The sequence below is a fragment of the Papilio xuthus genome, unplaced genomic scaffold, assembly GCF_000836235.2.
Source record: "Papilio xuthus unplaced genomic scaffold, Pxut_1.1 DF826945.1, whole genome shotgun sequence".
In the NCBI taxonomy this organism is placed as follows: domain Eukaryota; kingdom Metazoa; phylum Arthropoda; class Insecta; order Lepidoptera; family Papilionidae; genus Papilio; species Papilio xuthus.
The window spans coordinates 9,300,590-9,319,316 of NW_013531704.1; the positions used below are offsets into that span (position 1 = coordinate 9,300,590).

Sequence of the window (18,727 nt, forward strand, 5' to 3'; positions counted from 1 at the left end):
ATTTGTACGAGCACACAAAAAGTTGACTGGCATTAAGTTAACTGATTCGCTAAGCAGTTTGCAAACGTTCGCGTTAAAGTTAAGCACAACTCTACAACAACCGCTTGAAACGAACGAGAAATTTATGGCAGCTAGAAATATAGTCATAAGACTTCATGAATCGATATTTTCCTGTTTTAAATTAAGCTAAAATCAAATTTAAAAATATTATAGTAAAGTATTAGTGAATCTTATTTATTTTGTCTGTAACATGAAAGCACTGCAAGTCATTTTAAATTGTATTCCAAGCAATATTTTGCTTTTAATAATAGTGTTATTACGCATATGTAAAGTCGTGTTAGTTACACTATTTATAACTCAAGAACTACTTTACCTATATGGCTGAAAATTGATGAGGAGGTAGCTTAGAGCCAAGAAACGGACATAGGATACTATTTATTCAATTTTTTTTCGAATTTATGCCTAGAAGACCTGCTTTTTATTTAACTTACTAATAATATAAATGCGAATGTTTAGATGGATGAGATGTGGATGGATGGATGTTTTTTTATATATCCACGCGGACGGAGTCGCGGGCGACAGCTAGTAGTGTTATAAAATACATCGCAAGAAAACCTTCACTTAAATAAAATACACTACTTTGTATTCAAACTTTCAAAGTAACCCTGAATAAATTGAACTGTCATATAAATTTTGAAAGTTGGAAATGTACTGTACGTATTTCTGAAAGTTGTAACACAACAATAAGATATGGTTTGTTTCATAGATTTATTATAACAGAGTTAGAACGAACGCGGAATATTATATTCTATAAGATAATGTGATTGAATGGATTTTTTATACAAGAGTGAAACAAGAAGAAAAACTTTTCGTACTTGCTAAGTGTGGCTTAATAGAGGCTATCTCTTAGTTTGCATCGTTTCCTAATTCTTGAGGGTCGCGACTTTTCTTCTTGGCCATTTCATGTAAGTGGTCTCTCCACTCTGTGCGGTTCTCAGCGATTTGGATGGTATTATGCATACTAGATATAAGCGTGGTGAATTTTCAGTCACTGCTTAGTCACTACTAATTTAAGAGCCACAGATAAAATAGCGGCAAATGGCATACGAACTTTTTATAGTAAACAAAAGTAACTTTTCAAAACAACCAGCATTTCAATTCGATAAAATAACAACAATAGCTGTGCAAAACGTCAAAGAACATTTTTACAGTTATACAAATGCTGGCTTTATCTAAAACAAAGAATATTCAAGCCTTTGACTGGCTTTTTTCTGTCGAATATAAACATAGTCCCTACAAAGATATCTCACTGAAATAAACAGAAGACAAGATAGAAATAACACCAAAACTTTTGAGTAAAATGATGTGGTTTATTACCTTGTTTCTTACGCTATGTAATCCGTGTTTTCTATACAAATTAGTAGTGGTATATCGCAAAAAAAGCGAACTGACCGCACATAGACATTTCCAATAAGTTGAAAAATTGTACGCGTAGCCATTGAAAACAAAGTTATTAAACAGAGAGGTAAAATTAATGATTAGAAATTACAAAACTTTTAATTTAACAACATTGAACATATTGAAAATTAATCAGAAAAGCTATATTAACTATAACTATAACTATAAACATATTCCTATTACAGTTTCAAATTAAACAGAAAATCATTAACAAGTAACATTTACTCGTACAGTAATTAATATAGCTACATTTGTTATTAATGGAATATGTTTGAAAATCATACGCCAATATCATTTCGATTCGATTGCATTTCTAACATGCGATACGTAACCGCAACCATTTTCACTAATATTGCTAAATTTATTTATTTGAACAGGCGCCATATGCTTTGCGGTCGCAATATATTATTTGTTTCAAATATATTCGTCATTCTCTATAAATCAGAGATAACAAAATATATTTATATGTAAAGGGGTATATAACGTCCATAATCTATATTCTATCTCGTACGATTTTTGTTTATCTACAGAATCCAAAGTTTAGACAACGTTCGAATAATATTTATACACCTTTTCATGCGAAGTATCTACATACGTCACACTATTATCATTTGAAATGTCTAGAGACATAATACAAGTAATTAAGAGAACATTTATCCCTTGCTATGTGCGAGTCCTTACCATGATGAGAACTAATGCTGGAAAGCTTTTAGCTGCCCTCCTCCCAACCCACTTGTATCAATCCACCGCAAGCGACGGCTCGTTACCTCGAACTAACAACTGCTCTCGATTAAGATGAATAGAGGCAGTATCATTACAATTTATTAATGTAAATTTTAAGTGCGCTTTTCAATACACTACATTATTTATTTATAACTTTTAAGTTTGATATAATTTGCTAGTATTTCAAATAGCAAAAACACTCTATAAAAATTGTACCGCGAATAAGTTTCTGCTCGAATAAACTTATAAAGAGCACATCTATTCAATAACAGCGCGCCTTACTTTCATTTGGAAAAACATGCAAATGTTCTTAATTAATTCGAATGTTCTTTAGAATTCGCGGGAGATGTTACTGTTGCTTGAACTCAAGCTCGGGCGAGGAGCAACGCAGCGAATGAAAATTAATTAACATGCCCAGTTTAAAAAGTTAAGTCAAATGTTAAAAGCACATCATACTATTATAAAAAAATTTATAACATTAACTTTTTCAATGTGAAAATAAGATAACCTTAATAAAATATGCGTTTTAATATAATAATAGCACATTATCTCATTCATTAATTATTATTTTAACTGTTCTTAGTTACGACATAATTTATCTCCTTTTTTATTTTACTTCAATTGTATTTTATACATCTTCGTGTCGAATCTTATCCCAACCAAAGTAATTCGTCAATTCGATTCTCCACCTGTTATACTACTGAGTTAACATCAGTAAATCCTCTGTTCTTCTTAGTAAGAAGTAAGATGTAAGATCTATATTTCTTAATAATATTATAAATGCGAATGTTTGGATGGATCGATGTTTGTAAGAATGTATCTCCTGAACGGGTGCATGGATTTCGCTGAAATTTGGCATAGATGTAGAACGTAGTATGGAAGAACACATAGGCTACTAATTAAGTTTGTTTTTTAATTCCACGCGGAATGAGTCGCGGACGACAGCTAGTATAGAATTAATGTTATCCGAATTAAATATTTGATGAGAGTAACATTCTTTGTGAAGCTTTATATAATGTTTATTATATCTTGGCGAGCTCTTACCTACCCTAAATAACTAATTAACCCTGTCGCTCTCAGAACTAATTATTTTGTCCTCCACAATATTAACGCTCAAGTATTTTCTCAGTGAAATAATAATGCTTTATATAAACGTTTCTTTTTGATTTTAGGTTGTAATAGCATATTACCTACATATTAAGAATCGACAGATGAGTTATCTGACTAGGTTCAGTGTAAAATAGTAACATACGCGTATAAAGAAATGTCAATGTCTAATTAATTTATAGTTCTACAAACTTACTTAATTTGATGAAGGATGCGTTGTTACATTAGTTAGTTGTATCAGGAAATATGTAAACTTCCTGAGCTATTTAAATTTTAACATAAATCAAGAAATGATAAGATTGTTACAAGGAGCTCTAGAATTTGCGAAAAAGTGTTCGTTGCGACATTTTATTACATTAGTACAACAACAAATGTAATACAAATTTTGTCGATAACGTTACGAATACTTTCTCACAAATGTTCATGGTAGGTCCCTGTGCAAGAACCTTGTGGCACCTTATTGCGATTGTCAAGTCGACACTAATCAGCTTTTGTAATTTAAATTCACTTAACACCTCCGGGTCAGTAAAATAAGTCGGTCTATATAACATTTTATCAAGTCTCCTTTCAATTATTTAATCAGTTATTCGCAATATCTTTTAACTTGAGACACAACGCAATACGCTCGTCACATTCCTAGCTGAAGTTGACAAACAACTCGTAGGCAATACGTCAGAAATCTCATCGCGGACCAAATGTACGAAATAATTATATGACACGCTTCACATAACACAAGTTCTATACAAGAAACATGTTACAAAATACATACATCTATCAAGTTAATTGATACCAGTAATGGAGCTCGATTTTGTCTATCTTTTTGTACTAATCTTTGTATAAAGTAGTATAAATATGTATATCAGAAAGTAAATATGTATATAACACATTCTTGACATTCTTAAATACATTGAGAATGTAGGAGTGTCTTATTTTTAGTTTCACTTGTAAAATACATAGTCTTGAGGTGTAGGGTAAACATTCGGGGTCGTTATTTCGACATCGCTCGACTTCACCTTGAGTGTTGCCGGGTCACCGCGTCTACAATATGCATGGCTCAACTGACAGTTCAATACAATTCCAACATACATATATATATTATAATAAAATTACAAACCGTTGGTTTCTGAGACCGAAATATCTGTATAAAATTAATCTTCTTTTCTGTTTATCTTTAACAAAACAGAGATAACAATATATTTAACACGGGGATATCGGTCTCAGAAACCGACGTTAAATCAATTAAATTTATTATTATATCATAATTATTTATTAATAAAATTCCAATATCTAATATTTATTTTATTTAAATTAATTCACAGAAGTTTAAAAAAGTGGTAAAATGTTTTTATGTGATGCACATTATGGGTACAGTCATTACAGCGCCCTCTTTCGAAGTAAATATGAAACAAAACTGTCATTAACGCAGTTCCAATCATTGGTGCAACAAGCTTGAAGTAATGTTTTGCAAAATATCACTGCGCTGATAGGTAGAATACTTGCAAGTTAAGCAAGTATAAAAGGTTAAATTTAAATGTGTACGTCGTACTCTTGCCATAACTTACCACTTACCTCGTAAAACACATTTTCAGGGTATCATTATGCTAATGCAAAAACCTTGTATCTTACCTTAAGAAAAATGTTAAAAATTTTCTCTCCACTTTCACTCGTAACAACGACACGAATTTAATAAAAAAAATCTTCAATAACTTAGCCTTTAATGCGACTTGTATATAAAGTTTACTTTGAGTATGTTTTTATCAGTTACAAAAGTAATATTTTTGCAAAAATATTCGATATGGTTTTAAGAGCTGTACGTTTTCATTTCTTATCAAGTTTACGTAATTACACATGTTATCGTAGTGTAAATAATTTAAATCGTTATTAGTAAAATTTACATCATTTATACTTATACTAGCGGGCGGCCGCGACTCCCTCCGGGCGGAGAGAAAAAAAGAGTAGCCTATGTGTTCTTCCAGACTGTGTTCTTCCAGACTGTGTTCTTCATATATGCCAAATTTCATCAAATTCTGTTGAGTGGTTTCGAAGATATTTTCTATGAAACTTCCATCCATCCTTCTAAACTTTCTCATTTTGTATATAATTTTACGAAGATTTCAAACAGAATAATTTTAATGTTAAGTATTATTTCCCGAAACCAAAATAGTGCAGAATAAGACAAGACTCATGAAGTTATACAAGAGATGCTATTTTGGATTGACCATCTTGAATAATACTTGACAACAAATGGCAACGCCATCGCGGATTATTTTTAGGGTTCCTTACCTCATAGGAAAAAAATTAACTCATAGGATCCCTTTGTTGTCCGTCCGTCCGTCTGTCAAGACCCTTTTTTTATCGACAGTAGGAAGAGTTTCGAGTTTGTTTAATTATAACATCGCGTTGTATAACGCACTTGATAGAAGTTATCAAAGTAGCAATTACTTTTATATCAATTCTCATAACATTTATGAACAATGGTTATATTAACTGCGACATTTTATCGTAAGAATATAATTAAAGTTCAATGACAACAAAAAATGTGCTAATCAGAGTGTGGTACACAATTAAATAACTCCTTTAATACAGATTCCAGAAGAATTTTATTTACGTTTTTTCGGTGATTTGTTGTTTTAGTTGAAATAATAAAAATTGTTACGGTCAAGAATTTTATTTGATTTCAGGGTTATATCAAATTTATCCTTTAGGAGTCTCTAGTTGAAGACTAGATTTTTTTTCACAGTTTGGACACAAGGCTTTGAAACTCGAAGTTTAATCCTTAATTTGGCAAAGTATAAAATGCAGTAAAAACCTTTTTTTTTTGATGTAATTGTAATTGATACACATAAAACTATCATAAAAAAATAATTTAAAAAATCTGAAAATCTTAGTTTTCCTGAAAACTTATGTATGCCACAACATAAATACATTGTCAAATTAAGGGTTATTATAGAGGTTCCTTCGTATGTTAGTACCACTAAAGGGTTTTCACTTAACATATCATCTAAAGGTCTGGAAAGGAGGATGATAATTTGTATCCTGAGGTCCTTCAGCTGAATTACTTAAAACTTGACACAACTTTTGATGACTTTTCAGTTTAAGTAATTACCTAAGCGTTTCATGTTTATGATATATTCTTCGTGGCCGTTATTTAGGATGCCAAATTTAACTTTTTAATAGTTGTGTAAATTATATAATACTTAAAGAAATATGACAGATCAAGGTATCATAGAACGATTTGTGCCACACAACATGATTGGCTCATCATCAATGCTTATGTGGAGCTTTTGTTGCAAGTCAACAGAAGCGTGCTCACCGACGAAATGAAAACTGCAAATTGCATTGACAGCTGAAACAAGGGCCCTGAATTACATCTCTGCTATTCTGAGATTGCTCTTCCATTCACCGGCTTTGAATGGCAATGACTCCAAGTCTTTTGTGTATTTACATACTTTGTTTTGACTTGGATTTACAAATGCCAAAAGAACATTAAGTTACTCAGTAAATTTATGTTTTTTTTATTTTCTTTATTTTTATATTTTATTCGTTAAGTAAACACAGATTGAATCGACAAGTAATTTTTTTGTTATTTCTTAGTCTTAAAATATTCTTTAAATATTAAAATATAAACGTCGAAGTTTTTCCATCCGTGGTAAAGGAATCAATATGATAAAAAGTTATTAGTAAATAACGCATGTCATAAGTAAAAAAAATGATATTAAAAAGTGCATTTTGCATTATAGACACATTATGGGTACTATCACTGGTATGACGTTTGACTTGATAGTAGATATATCTGCCCCACCACGAGTACCTAGGAAGATAAATAAGAATGCTACGATTCAGTTTAGTACTTACATTTCCGTGCAGAGAGTTACATATAATTACAGAAAATGACAAAAGACTTACAAAATAAAACTATTGTGATAACTGGAGGTGCTGTGGGCATTGGATACGCAATCGCCGAGAGCTTCTTACAAAAGAATCCTAAAGTGGTCATTATTTTGGATGTCAATGAAGACTTTGGAGCTGACGCTATCAAGAAACTTTCTGCTCAATACGGCGAAGAGAAAGCTGTTTTCTTAAAATGTAATGTTATAACAGATATTGAAGTGATATTCAACCGAATCATAGAAGACTACAGTACCGTCGATGTGCTTGTAAACAACGCGGGAATGTTAAACGATTCAGCATTCAAAAAAACTATCGATATAAACGTGACTGCTCTAATAGAATGGTCCTTGAAGTTTTGGGAACACATGAGGAAGGACAAATCTGGAAAAGGAGGTACTATAATAAACATGGCTTCGATATATGGATACGTAATAGACCCTTACGTGCCTGTATATCACGCTTCAAAATTTGCTGTAATGGGATTTACGAAATCATTAGGACATGTTAACAACTTTACTAAATTTGGCGTGAGGGTGGTGGCTATTTGTCCTGGCTTCACTACGACTGTCTTAGCAAGAGATATGATAACATGGACTCCTGATGTAATGGAAGAGTTCAATGCTTACGCAAAAGAGCAGCCGTGGCAAAACCCTGAGGCAGTGGGCAAGGCAACAGTGGAAGTCTTTGAGAACGCCAACAGCGGCACGGCATGGCGCATTATTGGGGCACAACCCATAATTCAAGTATAAAATTTTGAACGAGGATAGTCTTTATCGCAAGTGTATGAAATTCTGATTAAACTGATTACCATTTCTGCTCCTTCTTCCCATGGTTTTCAAACAAGACATGAATATGTGATATGTTTAGAATTTACATTCACTTATTGGTAAAACCCAAATTATGCAGGTCTTTGTGACAGTGAGCTAATAATAAAATAAAATAATGTGTATGTGACGTGGATTACTAATTAATTATTTAACAGCACATTTTTGTTATATAATAATGTAAATTGAAATTCAATTAATAAATAATGAACACTGTATTTTGAGTATTTGATAACTTGTATCGTCCCGCTGTCACTTGCACGCAACCTTAATGTCATTCCTCAAGAAATAACCATATCTTATCTCTACTTTTAAGTGTATATACTTTGTGTGTATACTAGCCGTAGCCGGTGACTCCATTCGTATGGAAACAAAATAATAATAACTAATAGGCTGTATGTTTTTCCAGGCTATGTTCTACACCCATACCAAATTTCAGCGAGATCCATGATGCAACTGTTCTCGTCATACTTTCTAACAAATATCCATGCCTACATCCAGACATTCGCATTTATAATAATCACTCACACAAAAAAAATTGTTTACATAATATTTCTAAAACAATAATAACGAAATTATCGATTTCAAGTTCTATGAGAACAACAATCGAAAATCGAAAAGATTCAAAACCGATTTTACTCAACACAATAATCAACTGTTTCAATTATCAAATTAATCAGCCTTAAATAGACATACAACATTACATAACGTTCGCTTTCTACTTTAGCAATCTGCATTTCAACGCAACTCGTCGACGACTCTGCATGTGTTTATTTCCAATTTTTCCTTGCTTTTCGTGATATCGTCTACAGAAAATGGCGAGAGAGTTGCAAAATAAAACTATTGTGATCACTGGAGGAGCTATGGGCATTGGATACGAAATCGCCGAGAATTTCCTACAAAAGGATCCAAGAGTGGTCATTATTTTGGATATCAATGAAAAGTTTGGGGCCGAGGCTATTAAGAAACTTGAAGTGAAATATGGTAAAAACAAGGCTGTATTTTATAAATGTGATGTTACAACAGATTTGGAAGTTATTTTTGAGAAAATCATAAAAGAGTTCACCGCCGTCGATGTGCTAGTCAACAACGCTGGAATATGCAACGACAATTACTTAAGAAAAACCATCGATGTAAACGTGATTGCTTTAATGGAATGGTCCTTGAAATTTTGGAAACACATGAGGACGGACAAGTCTGGAAAAGGAGGAACAATAATAAACATAGCTTCAATTTATGGATACAGAGTGGACCCATATGTGCCTGTATATCACGCCTCAAAGTTTGCAGTCATGGGATTTACGAAATCACTGGGACATATTAAAAACTTTGCTAACTATGGTGTTAGGGTGGTGGCTATTTGCCCAGGATTCACCTCTGACACCAACTTGGGAAGTGGCAATGTGACATTTATTCCGGAATTGATGGAAGAGGTTAAAGCATTTGCACTAAGGCAGGTGTTCCAGAAGCCTGAGGCAGTGGGCAAAGCGGCAGTGGAGGTGTTTGAGAAGGCGGACAGCGGCACGGCGTGGCTCAGCGAAGGAGGGCAGCCTGCTTCACTACTGCAGTAATATGTCTTCATTTTTCAAATTATATTTGTTTTAAAAGTTGTATATCCCTGCTAAAAATAATTTTTGATAAGTTTAATCCATTTAATAAATATTGATTAAATCATTATCAATCTTGATTACATTATTGATTATTAAATATGTATGCAGATTGTCATATTGTTATTCTAATACGCGTTTCGCAAATAAGATAAAAAAAAATCCTACAAGCCGATTTATTAGCAACCTGTGGAGTGTGGAACACAACTTATTAGGGACTGATTACTTGAATGGCTTCAGGACGGGAATGGTAGTGCAAAACAATGAAACAACACCATGTAAGTACTAAGAACGAGGAAGTCTTCTCTAATCAATTAACATCACTTATGTTGCTATCGATAACGAAATCATAGCAGAGTCACAAACCTTACAACGCATCTAGACAGTGTTAATACTCGTATAATCATTTTTATATTACCTTTCGGTGATTGATAAAACAGAAATAATTTTTATTGAAACAAAATGACTTTGTACAAGGTTCTTTGGTTGGTTTGTTTGGTCTGTACACTTTGATATTATGAAGAATATTGTACGGGAATATGAAAGCAATATCCATTTATAAAATACTCTTCTCTGAAATTTAATAAAAGTTCGGATAATCATACTTTAGTCCCCCGTTGCTAATAAATTCGCCGCCTCACCTTATTATCAGGCAATAGAAGTTTATACGTAGAGACGTAACACGCAGATGATCAACTCGTAAAAATATATAAAAACTCTGCATTACTTAAGATAATTCAACTTCTGTCATGAAAAAGAAATAAAATGTCCAACGACAAATATAATAATAATTGAGTTTTATTTATTGCTTTACCCTTTTCTTTCGAATTTTTTTAAATGTATACTATACTTAACCTAACATTTTTGTTGCCGAACAGAATTAATTATGTGTTTAAACTCGAAAAGAAGTATCATCATCATCAGCTCACTGTACGTCCCCACCGAGGGGCTCAGAGCTCAAAGAATATACAGATTTAAAAAATCTTAAACCAGTGGATAGTTCTACATTCACGGTTTCATTCAAAGTAAAACAACTTTTAGAATAACATTGAATTTAATGAATAAAATATAATAATATCACAATCTTATTTCTTACTATATTTTACTAATATAAATGCATTCGCATTGCATTCGTTTGGATGGATGGATGTTTGTTAGGAGGTATCACCAGAACGACTGCACGTATCTCACTCAAATTTTGTATAGAAACAATTTGGAAAAATACATGGGCTACCTAAGATCCCGGAAATGTGTAAGGTTCCCCTGCAATAACGTTTGTTCTTCCCATTTACTCGATAACTCCGCAACTATTCAACTCATCTTATTAAAGACACAGATAATATATCGAGTAACACATTATGTATTTTCCACCTCATTTCAAATGAAAAACTAGTGTTTTATATATAGCAAATGAATCAGTGTCGCGGCTTCATCCTGAGCCAGTGTCCGCCACACAGCCGCACTTGGAAGCTGTCAGGCTGACGCGCTGGCACCGGCGTCCGCGGACACGCAGACACCTCTATGTGTTGCAGCAGCTGGTATAGAGCAATTTTTACCTCACATAGCGCAAATCTTGAACCTGAAATTACTACAATTATTGTAGTTTCATTGCGGCTGCAGCATTGGAGGGAATTATATTTTTTCTTATAAGTAATAAGGTGTAACACACAGTAATATAACAGTTAATAACTACGAGAAAGAAACTGGTGAATTTTCTACTATTCTTTTCTGAGATGTGCAAGCCGTTTACCAAATCACGAGGTGTTAGAACAATGCTTACCAATACAATTTCTGGGACCAACACCAAATGGCATATAACTGAAAGGGTCAACCTTATGCTTGTTTTCATCTGAAAACCTCTCGGGGTCGAATTTCTCGGGGTCAGGAAAATACTTGGGATCTCTATGAAACGCCCAAATAGGAATCTGAACTGTTTCGCCTCTTCGAATCTGTGAATTTATAAGTACATACTAAATTAAAAAATATATATTAAACTGATTAAGTTTCTAATTTTAATTAAAAAATAAAAATATTAATATCATTAAAATATTAATATCATCCTTAAAATTTTAACCAAATAATTGTGCAAAAAAAGTAACAAAAAGCCAACATCACGCGGTGTTCCCAGGCGGTCACCCATCCAAGTACTGACCGCGCCCGACGTTGCTTAACTTCGGTGATCGGACGAGAACCGGTGTGTTCAACGTGGTATGGACGTTGGCGAAAGCAACTATTAACGTAAGAATCTTATTACTAATACGATAATACCCTTAACAAAAATCAACAAAAAGCCAACATCACGCGGTGTTCCCAGGCGGTCACCCATCCAAGTACTGACCGCGCCCGACGTTGCTTAACTTAGGTGATCGGACGAGAACCGGTGTGTTCAACGTGGTATGGACGTTGGCGATTGTTGGTGCTTATTTTAAGGAAACTATTTCCGGTTAAGGGAATTATATTCATTTAAATTTATAAGATAATGCAATGAATAGTAGGAGAGTACGACTTTAAGTCTATTATAATGAATTGTAACATACAATATAATCTTCTTGTGCAGTGCTGTTAGGTCTGCCTAAGTTGTAGTCTCTGGCAGCTTTACGATCAGCCACAGGAGCCGGCGGCCACAGACGTAGCACCTCTGTAATTATATTAACGTCTAACTATATTATTAACATTCATAGTTTTTTTTGTAGAACAATAATAAAAATGATCAATATTTTCCATTATTTATACAAAAACATATGACATCAAAGTGACATCGAACCTGAGACCACCATATCCAAGTAGTTCATGCGCTGTATAACGTTGTAGTCAATAGTGTTATCCTTGTGTTGCGACACGTTCTCTCGTATCTCGTGCAGCAGTCGGTCCTGCACATCCGGGTGCAGCGCCAGCTCGTACAGCGTGAAGGCGATCACTGTGGACACAGTCTCGAAGCCCGCGATCAGGAACAGCACTGCTTGTGCCACCAGATCCACGTCACTCCACTCTGCAATGACAGTGTCACAAAGTTATTACAATACCAGCTGTTCCTGTTTGTCGAATCACCAAACTGCCTAATAATCTTCAAAACGCATAAATCGATCGAATTCACACAAAGTGACGAGGTATATTTCGGTATTTTATTTACAGTAATCATTCGTTTAGACAATAAAGTTCCGCAAACTGACAAGCAGTGATGACAGTGTAATGCCGAATCATAACACGTCATTTAGTGTTTGATATAAAATACAATATGCTTAATCTTTATGACTTGCTCAGGTAAATTACAAACGGACGTCGCACTGTGAACGTAAATAAAGAAATTTCGCGCATCTTTTACCTTTAACCACTTTAGTCTTGCCGACGACAGATTCCTCGACGGTCGCGAAGCCGGCGTCTGCGTCCTTCACCACTTTACTGTCATGAGACAGCGTTCCTAAGAATTAAATGCAATGTTTTAAACTCTGTTATCTTGTCTCTAACGATTAAAGTTAAACGTGCTGCGGCTACCTTTCTTGGCCTCCATGAGTAGCTGTATCATATCATTCCTGAGCACGTGCTGCTCCTCGCGCTGCCGCATTGTGCCCAACACTAAGTCGCTGAAGAACGATGACAGGGCTTTTGAAGATAACGTTATGTTGAACATCTGTAAATAAACCAAACGTATAAATATGTTTATAACAAGGGTAGGGCTAAAAACGAAATAAAGGCGAATTTCCACTGACAAAAAACGCATCTGACAACATTTTACCCCAGTTTTTTTTTCAGGTATTGTTTAAGTATTTGGTCTAAGCATGGATGCGTAGATAGTGGAATAGAAACACCTTACCTTCAAAATCTTAGGACACGTTCTGTAGCCAAGAATCTTCAGCATGCCAACAAAACTGATAGTGGTCATTCTCTTGCAGTACTCGTAGAACTGTGTACCTTCCTCTAGTGACGTCACACGAAGACCGAACGCACACGACGCTATGACGTCATTGGCGTACCTCGTGGCCAAGTCCTTACATTCGATGTCTACGTAATTTACTGCAAATGAAAGTGTAACAGATTCAAATGTATTGTAAGATGTCAAAATCTTATTTATTAAATTATACCACTTACCACCGGAGTCGTCGATTTTCTTTCTTAATGTCCTTATCATGTGGTCACCAACTTCCACCATCAGGGGGACCATCAACCGTATCTTGGTACTCGTGAACGCTGGGCTCAAAGTTGAGCGCATAGCTTTCCATTCTTCGCCTTAATAGAGTATTTATTTTAGTAAGGATTTTTTTAAGCAAATAGTTAATGAATAGCTAATAGATTAGTTAAGCTTAAGAAAAGCTGGTCCTCAATGTGAATTTTAAATAGATATTGTAATTATACCAATTTTCGTTTATGAATAAATATCATTTTCTTAAAAGAAACAGAGACAAAAATATATATGTGTGAGAGTCACAGTCGGAGTACCTTTTTAAATAAAACATAGTCTTCTTTAATTCATATATATCTTTGGAATCGTAAACGATTCACGATTACTCGAATGTCAAAAAAACATGGCCGTCATACAGACGAGCAATTAAAATACTTTTAATTTACGATGACGAAATACTGTCAGATTATTAACATGATAAGTTGAATAATTCTATTTTATATTTGAGAATCTTATATTTAAATAATCTGTTGTATCGTAATACTAATGCTTAATGTTGTTATTTAAAATAAACAAAAGTGTTATTGACTAAATAACGTTTTAGGTTAAGGAATTAAAGAATATATAAAATGCTAAACATTAATCATTTTCTTTAACTCATTGGTATTGTCTCGGTACGTTTTATCGTTGTAATCATACGATGCAATAATAAAATGAAAAACATCGGTAATATTTTTTGCGAATCGTCTGTCCTTGATAAAAAACATTGTAAGTAACAAAAACAACATTTGAATTATGTTCTCACGTCTTCAAATTAACTAATATTGCTATAAACAAAGACTCGTAAGGTTTTGTCTCAAGACAAGGCTAAACTTACTCATATTCATTGCAAATAAACTTCGTAATCGAAACGTATCCTAAAACGTTAATATCCAAATCGATATAAAAATGTGTTAAACATTAAGTCGTAAAGCCCTACACTATTTAAAAATTAAATGTTATCAAATAAATACATCTACGTTTTGTATAAACTGACTTATTTTACCAAAAATAGCAATGTGCATAAATTACACGCAATGAACACTGAATATAAAACCTTTCCTGTTCAACACGAGGTCAAGAAACATATAATTAAGAGCAAATTATTCCACGAAACATAGTATTGTTGTTTTGTCTTAAAAGTCAAATACCATAAAAAAATTCCGTAATTATTCATATTGCTCAATTATTATCCTTCATTTGTTTTTGTAAAGGCGTTCGTTATCGTTAAATTCTACTGCCGAGATAATTGTACCCAAAACATAGTGTTCTCCTCTTTTTTTACAAAAGCAATGAAGAGGATGACGATATGTTTCATACTACTTACATAATTATGCAAATAACAGTTTAATGCAATAGTATTCATTGTTAAATAATTATGAATTATTATAATTCATTTTATTATGAGAAATGATAACACGTATATTATATATATAAGTGATATTACATTTATGTAAAGCCACAATATGTACACTACATTTTTATTAATATAATGAGAAAATTAACTCTAACGAGGTTTCAAAACGGCATAAGATTATAAATTAAAACTATTATAAGCTAATACCTTTTAAAAGTAACAAATTTCTGCCAAATAGTGGATCCGCAAACTCTTTGCCGAAGCCGCGTCTGTCCACAAAGTATTCGAAATCTTTCACAGCTATCTGTTTCACCAGCCTCACATCTTTGGCTATTATTAAAGGATTCATAAGTTCATAGAATCCAACGAAACTAAAAAATAACAAAAGAAACATTTCAATCACTCATTTCCTTATCTATTTTGATTAATGTTAAAATGTATTAGTAAAATTACTCACTAATCGTCAGGGAAGCTCCTATATACTAGTGTGATACGGTTTATGATATTGTCTAATCTTAGCAGCGTGTGCCCACTGTTGCCCAGCAGTGGGAACACAGGCAAGTGATTGACTCCGGCCTTTGTGAATTTGGAGTACACTTGCCGAAAATACAGGAGGAGTATCACAACTAACAACACCCATATAAGGAATGCCATTTTTCTGTAAAGTAAAAAAAATACATTGCTTTATTTCTTTTTAAGCTTAGGATTCCACCGCCTTGACGCTTGTATTGCACATCCCTTAAAATTCTCTTTGACAATACACGGACGACATTACGTACTAAAGTGGATGATCAAGGTCACGGCAGTGGAATGCTACTGTCAAATCAAACTTTATTGCTACAAAATAGAGCAAAATATTCGAAGCTTCCACGGTCCATTGATCTTTGGACTTAAGAACCACTTGCATTTAAATAACTGGTTATTTTATAAAAGAGGCACTTTCAATGACGTGTCTGTTACTTTCTCTGCGTTGAATGTTTTGATAAATATCCGCTAGTGTTGAGTAAAGAAATGCTTTAGCTACATTTAAATTCGATAACCCGTTAGTGTTAAATAACTAGGTCATCGAAATAGGATAAAGTAAACAGCACAAATTTTATTATTATTAATAATTTGTGACAAAAAACCTCGTTTTTGATATAACAAGACTTTTACTGCAACGTATTCAAGTCAAATTTTACCTCTGATCACCTCAGTACAATAATTACTTATGTATATTTTATTCGACCTTCAATGAAAGGATGTAATTAAGGATTATTTGATGTCTTCAAGTATAATGTTATCTACTATTTACCGCATACATGCACAGCGACCGCACGACATTGTTTATGTATGAGATATTGTTATCTCTTTATTACATAAGACAAGATATAACACATTTATATACAATTTTATCACGCAAATTTAATTGTATGTGCAATCTAAATTTATTTATATCTTAATCTTCATTTAGTTTGGAAGCGAATTGCTACACTTTTAAATGAAAGGAGTATTTATTTATAATATAAAACTGTTAATTAAGCAAGACAATTGAAATCGTTTAGAGATAAGAAAAGATAGAAATTAAACCATAAAATGTGTAAAAAACACTACATACGTAAATGAAGGAAGATCATACGGCAATAACAAATAACACGTTTAGAACAAAACACCAAACAAACACAAGACCGAACCAAACGAAGGCAAGAGAGGCCAGCGACTGCGCAGATCGGGGCTAACTTTGAAGCGATTCTCTTGAGTATATCCACACCTCCACTGCAGTAATTTAACTCATTTATGTTGCAACTGATGTAATATCATCTAATATTATGACACAAACCACAGCACAGAATATTGTTAAATAGCATTTGTTGTTATTTTACACTTTTATTCCTAACTACATTTCGAAATAGGCAAGGTAAACAAGGGGCTCCACTTGTGACTAATTTACTCGTCTCCTAATTCACTTAAGAAACAAATTGCAACAGCTCCAGTCGAGTTCCCCGAGTCCCGAGAGAATCCTCCAAATGTGTTATTTGATGTTTACAATGCGCTAGATGACGCCACAGATTTCCTATTATTATTATTGATATTAAATCTAAGCAAAATTACTTCTATTTATCGTCAATGTATACGGCATTACGACTGTCTACCTCCTATCAACATTAGTTAAAATTGCTTAACAATTGAATTTAAATAAAAATAAAACGAAATTAAAAAATTATAAGTTCGACGAAATTATATTTTTCACAAGTTTTTGTTTTAAAAACCAATTTTGCTTCCATCCAATAACTTTACGTTAAATAAGCCATAACAGTTGCCAACGTCCATACCACGTTGAACACACCGGTTCTCGTCCGATCACCGAAGTTAAGCAACGTCGGGCGCGGTCAGTACTTGGATGGGTGACCGCCTGGGAACACCGCGTGATGTTGGCTTTTTGTTGATTTTTATTAAGGGTATTATCGTATTAGTAATACGATTCTTACGTTAATAGTTGCTTTCGCCAACGTCCATACCACGTTGAACACACCGGTTCTCGTCCGATCACCGAAGTTAAGCAACGTCGGGCGCGGTCAGTACTTGGATGGGTGACCGCCTGGGAACACCGCGTGATGTTGGCTTTTTGTTGATTTTTATTAAGGGTATTATCGTATTAGTAATAAGATTCTTACGTTAATAGTTGCTTTCGCCAACGTCCATACCACGTTGAACACACCGGTTCTCGTCCGATCACCGAAGTTAAGCAACGTCGGGCGCGGTCAGTACTTGGATGGGTGACCGCCTGGGAACACCGCGTGATGTTGGCTTTTTGTTGATTTTTGTTAAGGGTATTATCGTATTAGTAATAAGATTCTTACGTTAATAGTTGCTTTCGCCAACGTCCATACCACGTTGAACACACCGGTTCTCGTCCGATCACCGAAGTTAATTAACGTCGGGCGCGGTCAGTACTTGGATGGGTGACCGCCTGGGAACACCGCGTGATGTTGGCTTTTTGTTGATTTTTGTTAAGGGTATTATCGTATTAGTAATAAGATTCTTACGTTAATAGTTGCTTTCGCCAACGTCCATACCACGTTGAACACACCGGTTCTCGTCCGATCACCGAAGATAAGCAACGTCGGGCGCGGTCAGTACTTGGATGGGTGACCGCCTGGGAACACCGCGTGATGTTGGCTTTTTGTTGATTTTTGTTAAGGGTATTATCGTATTAGTAATAAGATTCTTACGTTAATAGTTGCTTTCGCCAACGTCCAAACCACGTTGAACACACCGGTTCTCGTCCGATCACCGAAGTTAAGCAACGTCGGGCGCGGTCAGTACTTGGATGGGTGACCGCCTGGGAACACCGCGTGATGTTGGCTTTTTGTTGATTTTTGTTAAGGGTATTATCGTATTAGTAATAAGATTCTTACGTTAATAGTTGCTTTCGCCAACGTCCATACCACGTTGAACACACCGGTTCTCGTCCGATCACCGAAGTTAAGCAACGCCGGGCGCGGTCAGTACTTGGATGGGTGACCGCCTGGGAACACCGCGTGATGTTGGCTTTTTGTTGATTTTTGTTAAGGGTATTATCGTATTAGTAATAAGATTCTTACGTTAATAGTTGCTTTCGCCA

General features: G+C 34.3%; 3 protein-coding genes across 4 annotated transcripts; 2 read left to right on the plus strand and 1 right to left on the minus strand.

The window, feature by feature from the left end:
* The first annotated feature begins 7,130 nt into the window (after positions 1-7,130).
* LOC106121048 (15-hydroxyprostaglandin dehydrogenase [NAD(+)]-like) lies at positions 7,131-7,934 on the plus strand. Its single transcript, XM_013316532.1, has one exon. It carries the CDS (start codon positions 7,179-7,181, stop codon positions 7,926-7,928), a length of 750 nt encoding a protein of 249 aa, XP_013171986.1. The 5' UTR covers positions 7,131-7,178; the 3' UTR covers positions 7,929-7,934.
* Positions 7,935-8,808: 874 nt separating this feature from the next.
* On the plus strand, positions 8,809-9,687 carry LOC106121003 (alcohol dehydrogenase 1-like). The gene is given in 1 exon segment (NM_001311961.1): positions 8,809-9,687. A coding segment is annotated over 1 exon segment (756 nt). The 5' UTR covers positions 8,809-8,818; the 3' UTR covers positions 9,575-9,687.
* Positions 9,688-10,724: 1,037 nt separating this feature from the next.
* On the minus strand, positions 10,725-17,028 carry LOC106121064 (cytochrome P450 9e2-like). 2 transcript variants are annotated; one of them, XM_013316554.1, is made up of 11 exons: positions 16,721-17,028; positions 15,581-15,781; positions 15,331-15,494; positions 13,697-13,834; positions 13,422-13,621; positions 13,103-13,238; positions 12,933-13,028; positions 12,375-12,599; positions 12,148-12,248; positions 11,391-11,559; positions 10,725-11,189 (listed from the first exon to the last, which is right to left on the minus strand). In XM_013316554.1, the coding sequence occupies exons 2-11, from the start codon at positions 15,775-15,777 to the stop codon at positions 11,026-11,028; spliced, it is 1,590 nt and encodes a 529-aa protein (XP_013172008.1). In that variant the 5' UTR covers positions 15,778-15,781; positions 16,721-17,028; the 3' UTR covers positions 10,725-11,025. The 2 variants fall into 2 exon arrangements, with proteins under 2 accessions (XP_013172008.1, XP_013172009.1); XM_013316555.1 differs by lacking the exon at positions 16,721-17,028 and adding an exon at positions 16,251-16,307.
* Positions 17,029-18,727: the final 1,699 nt, after the last annotated feature.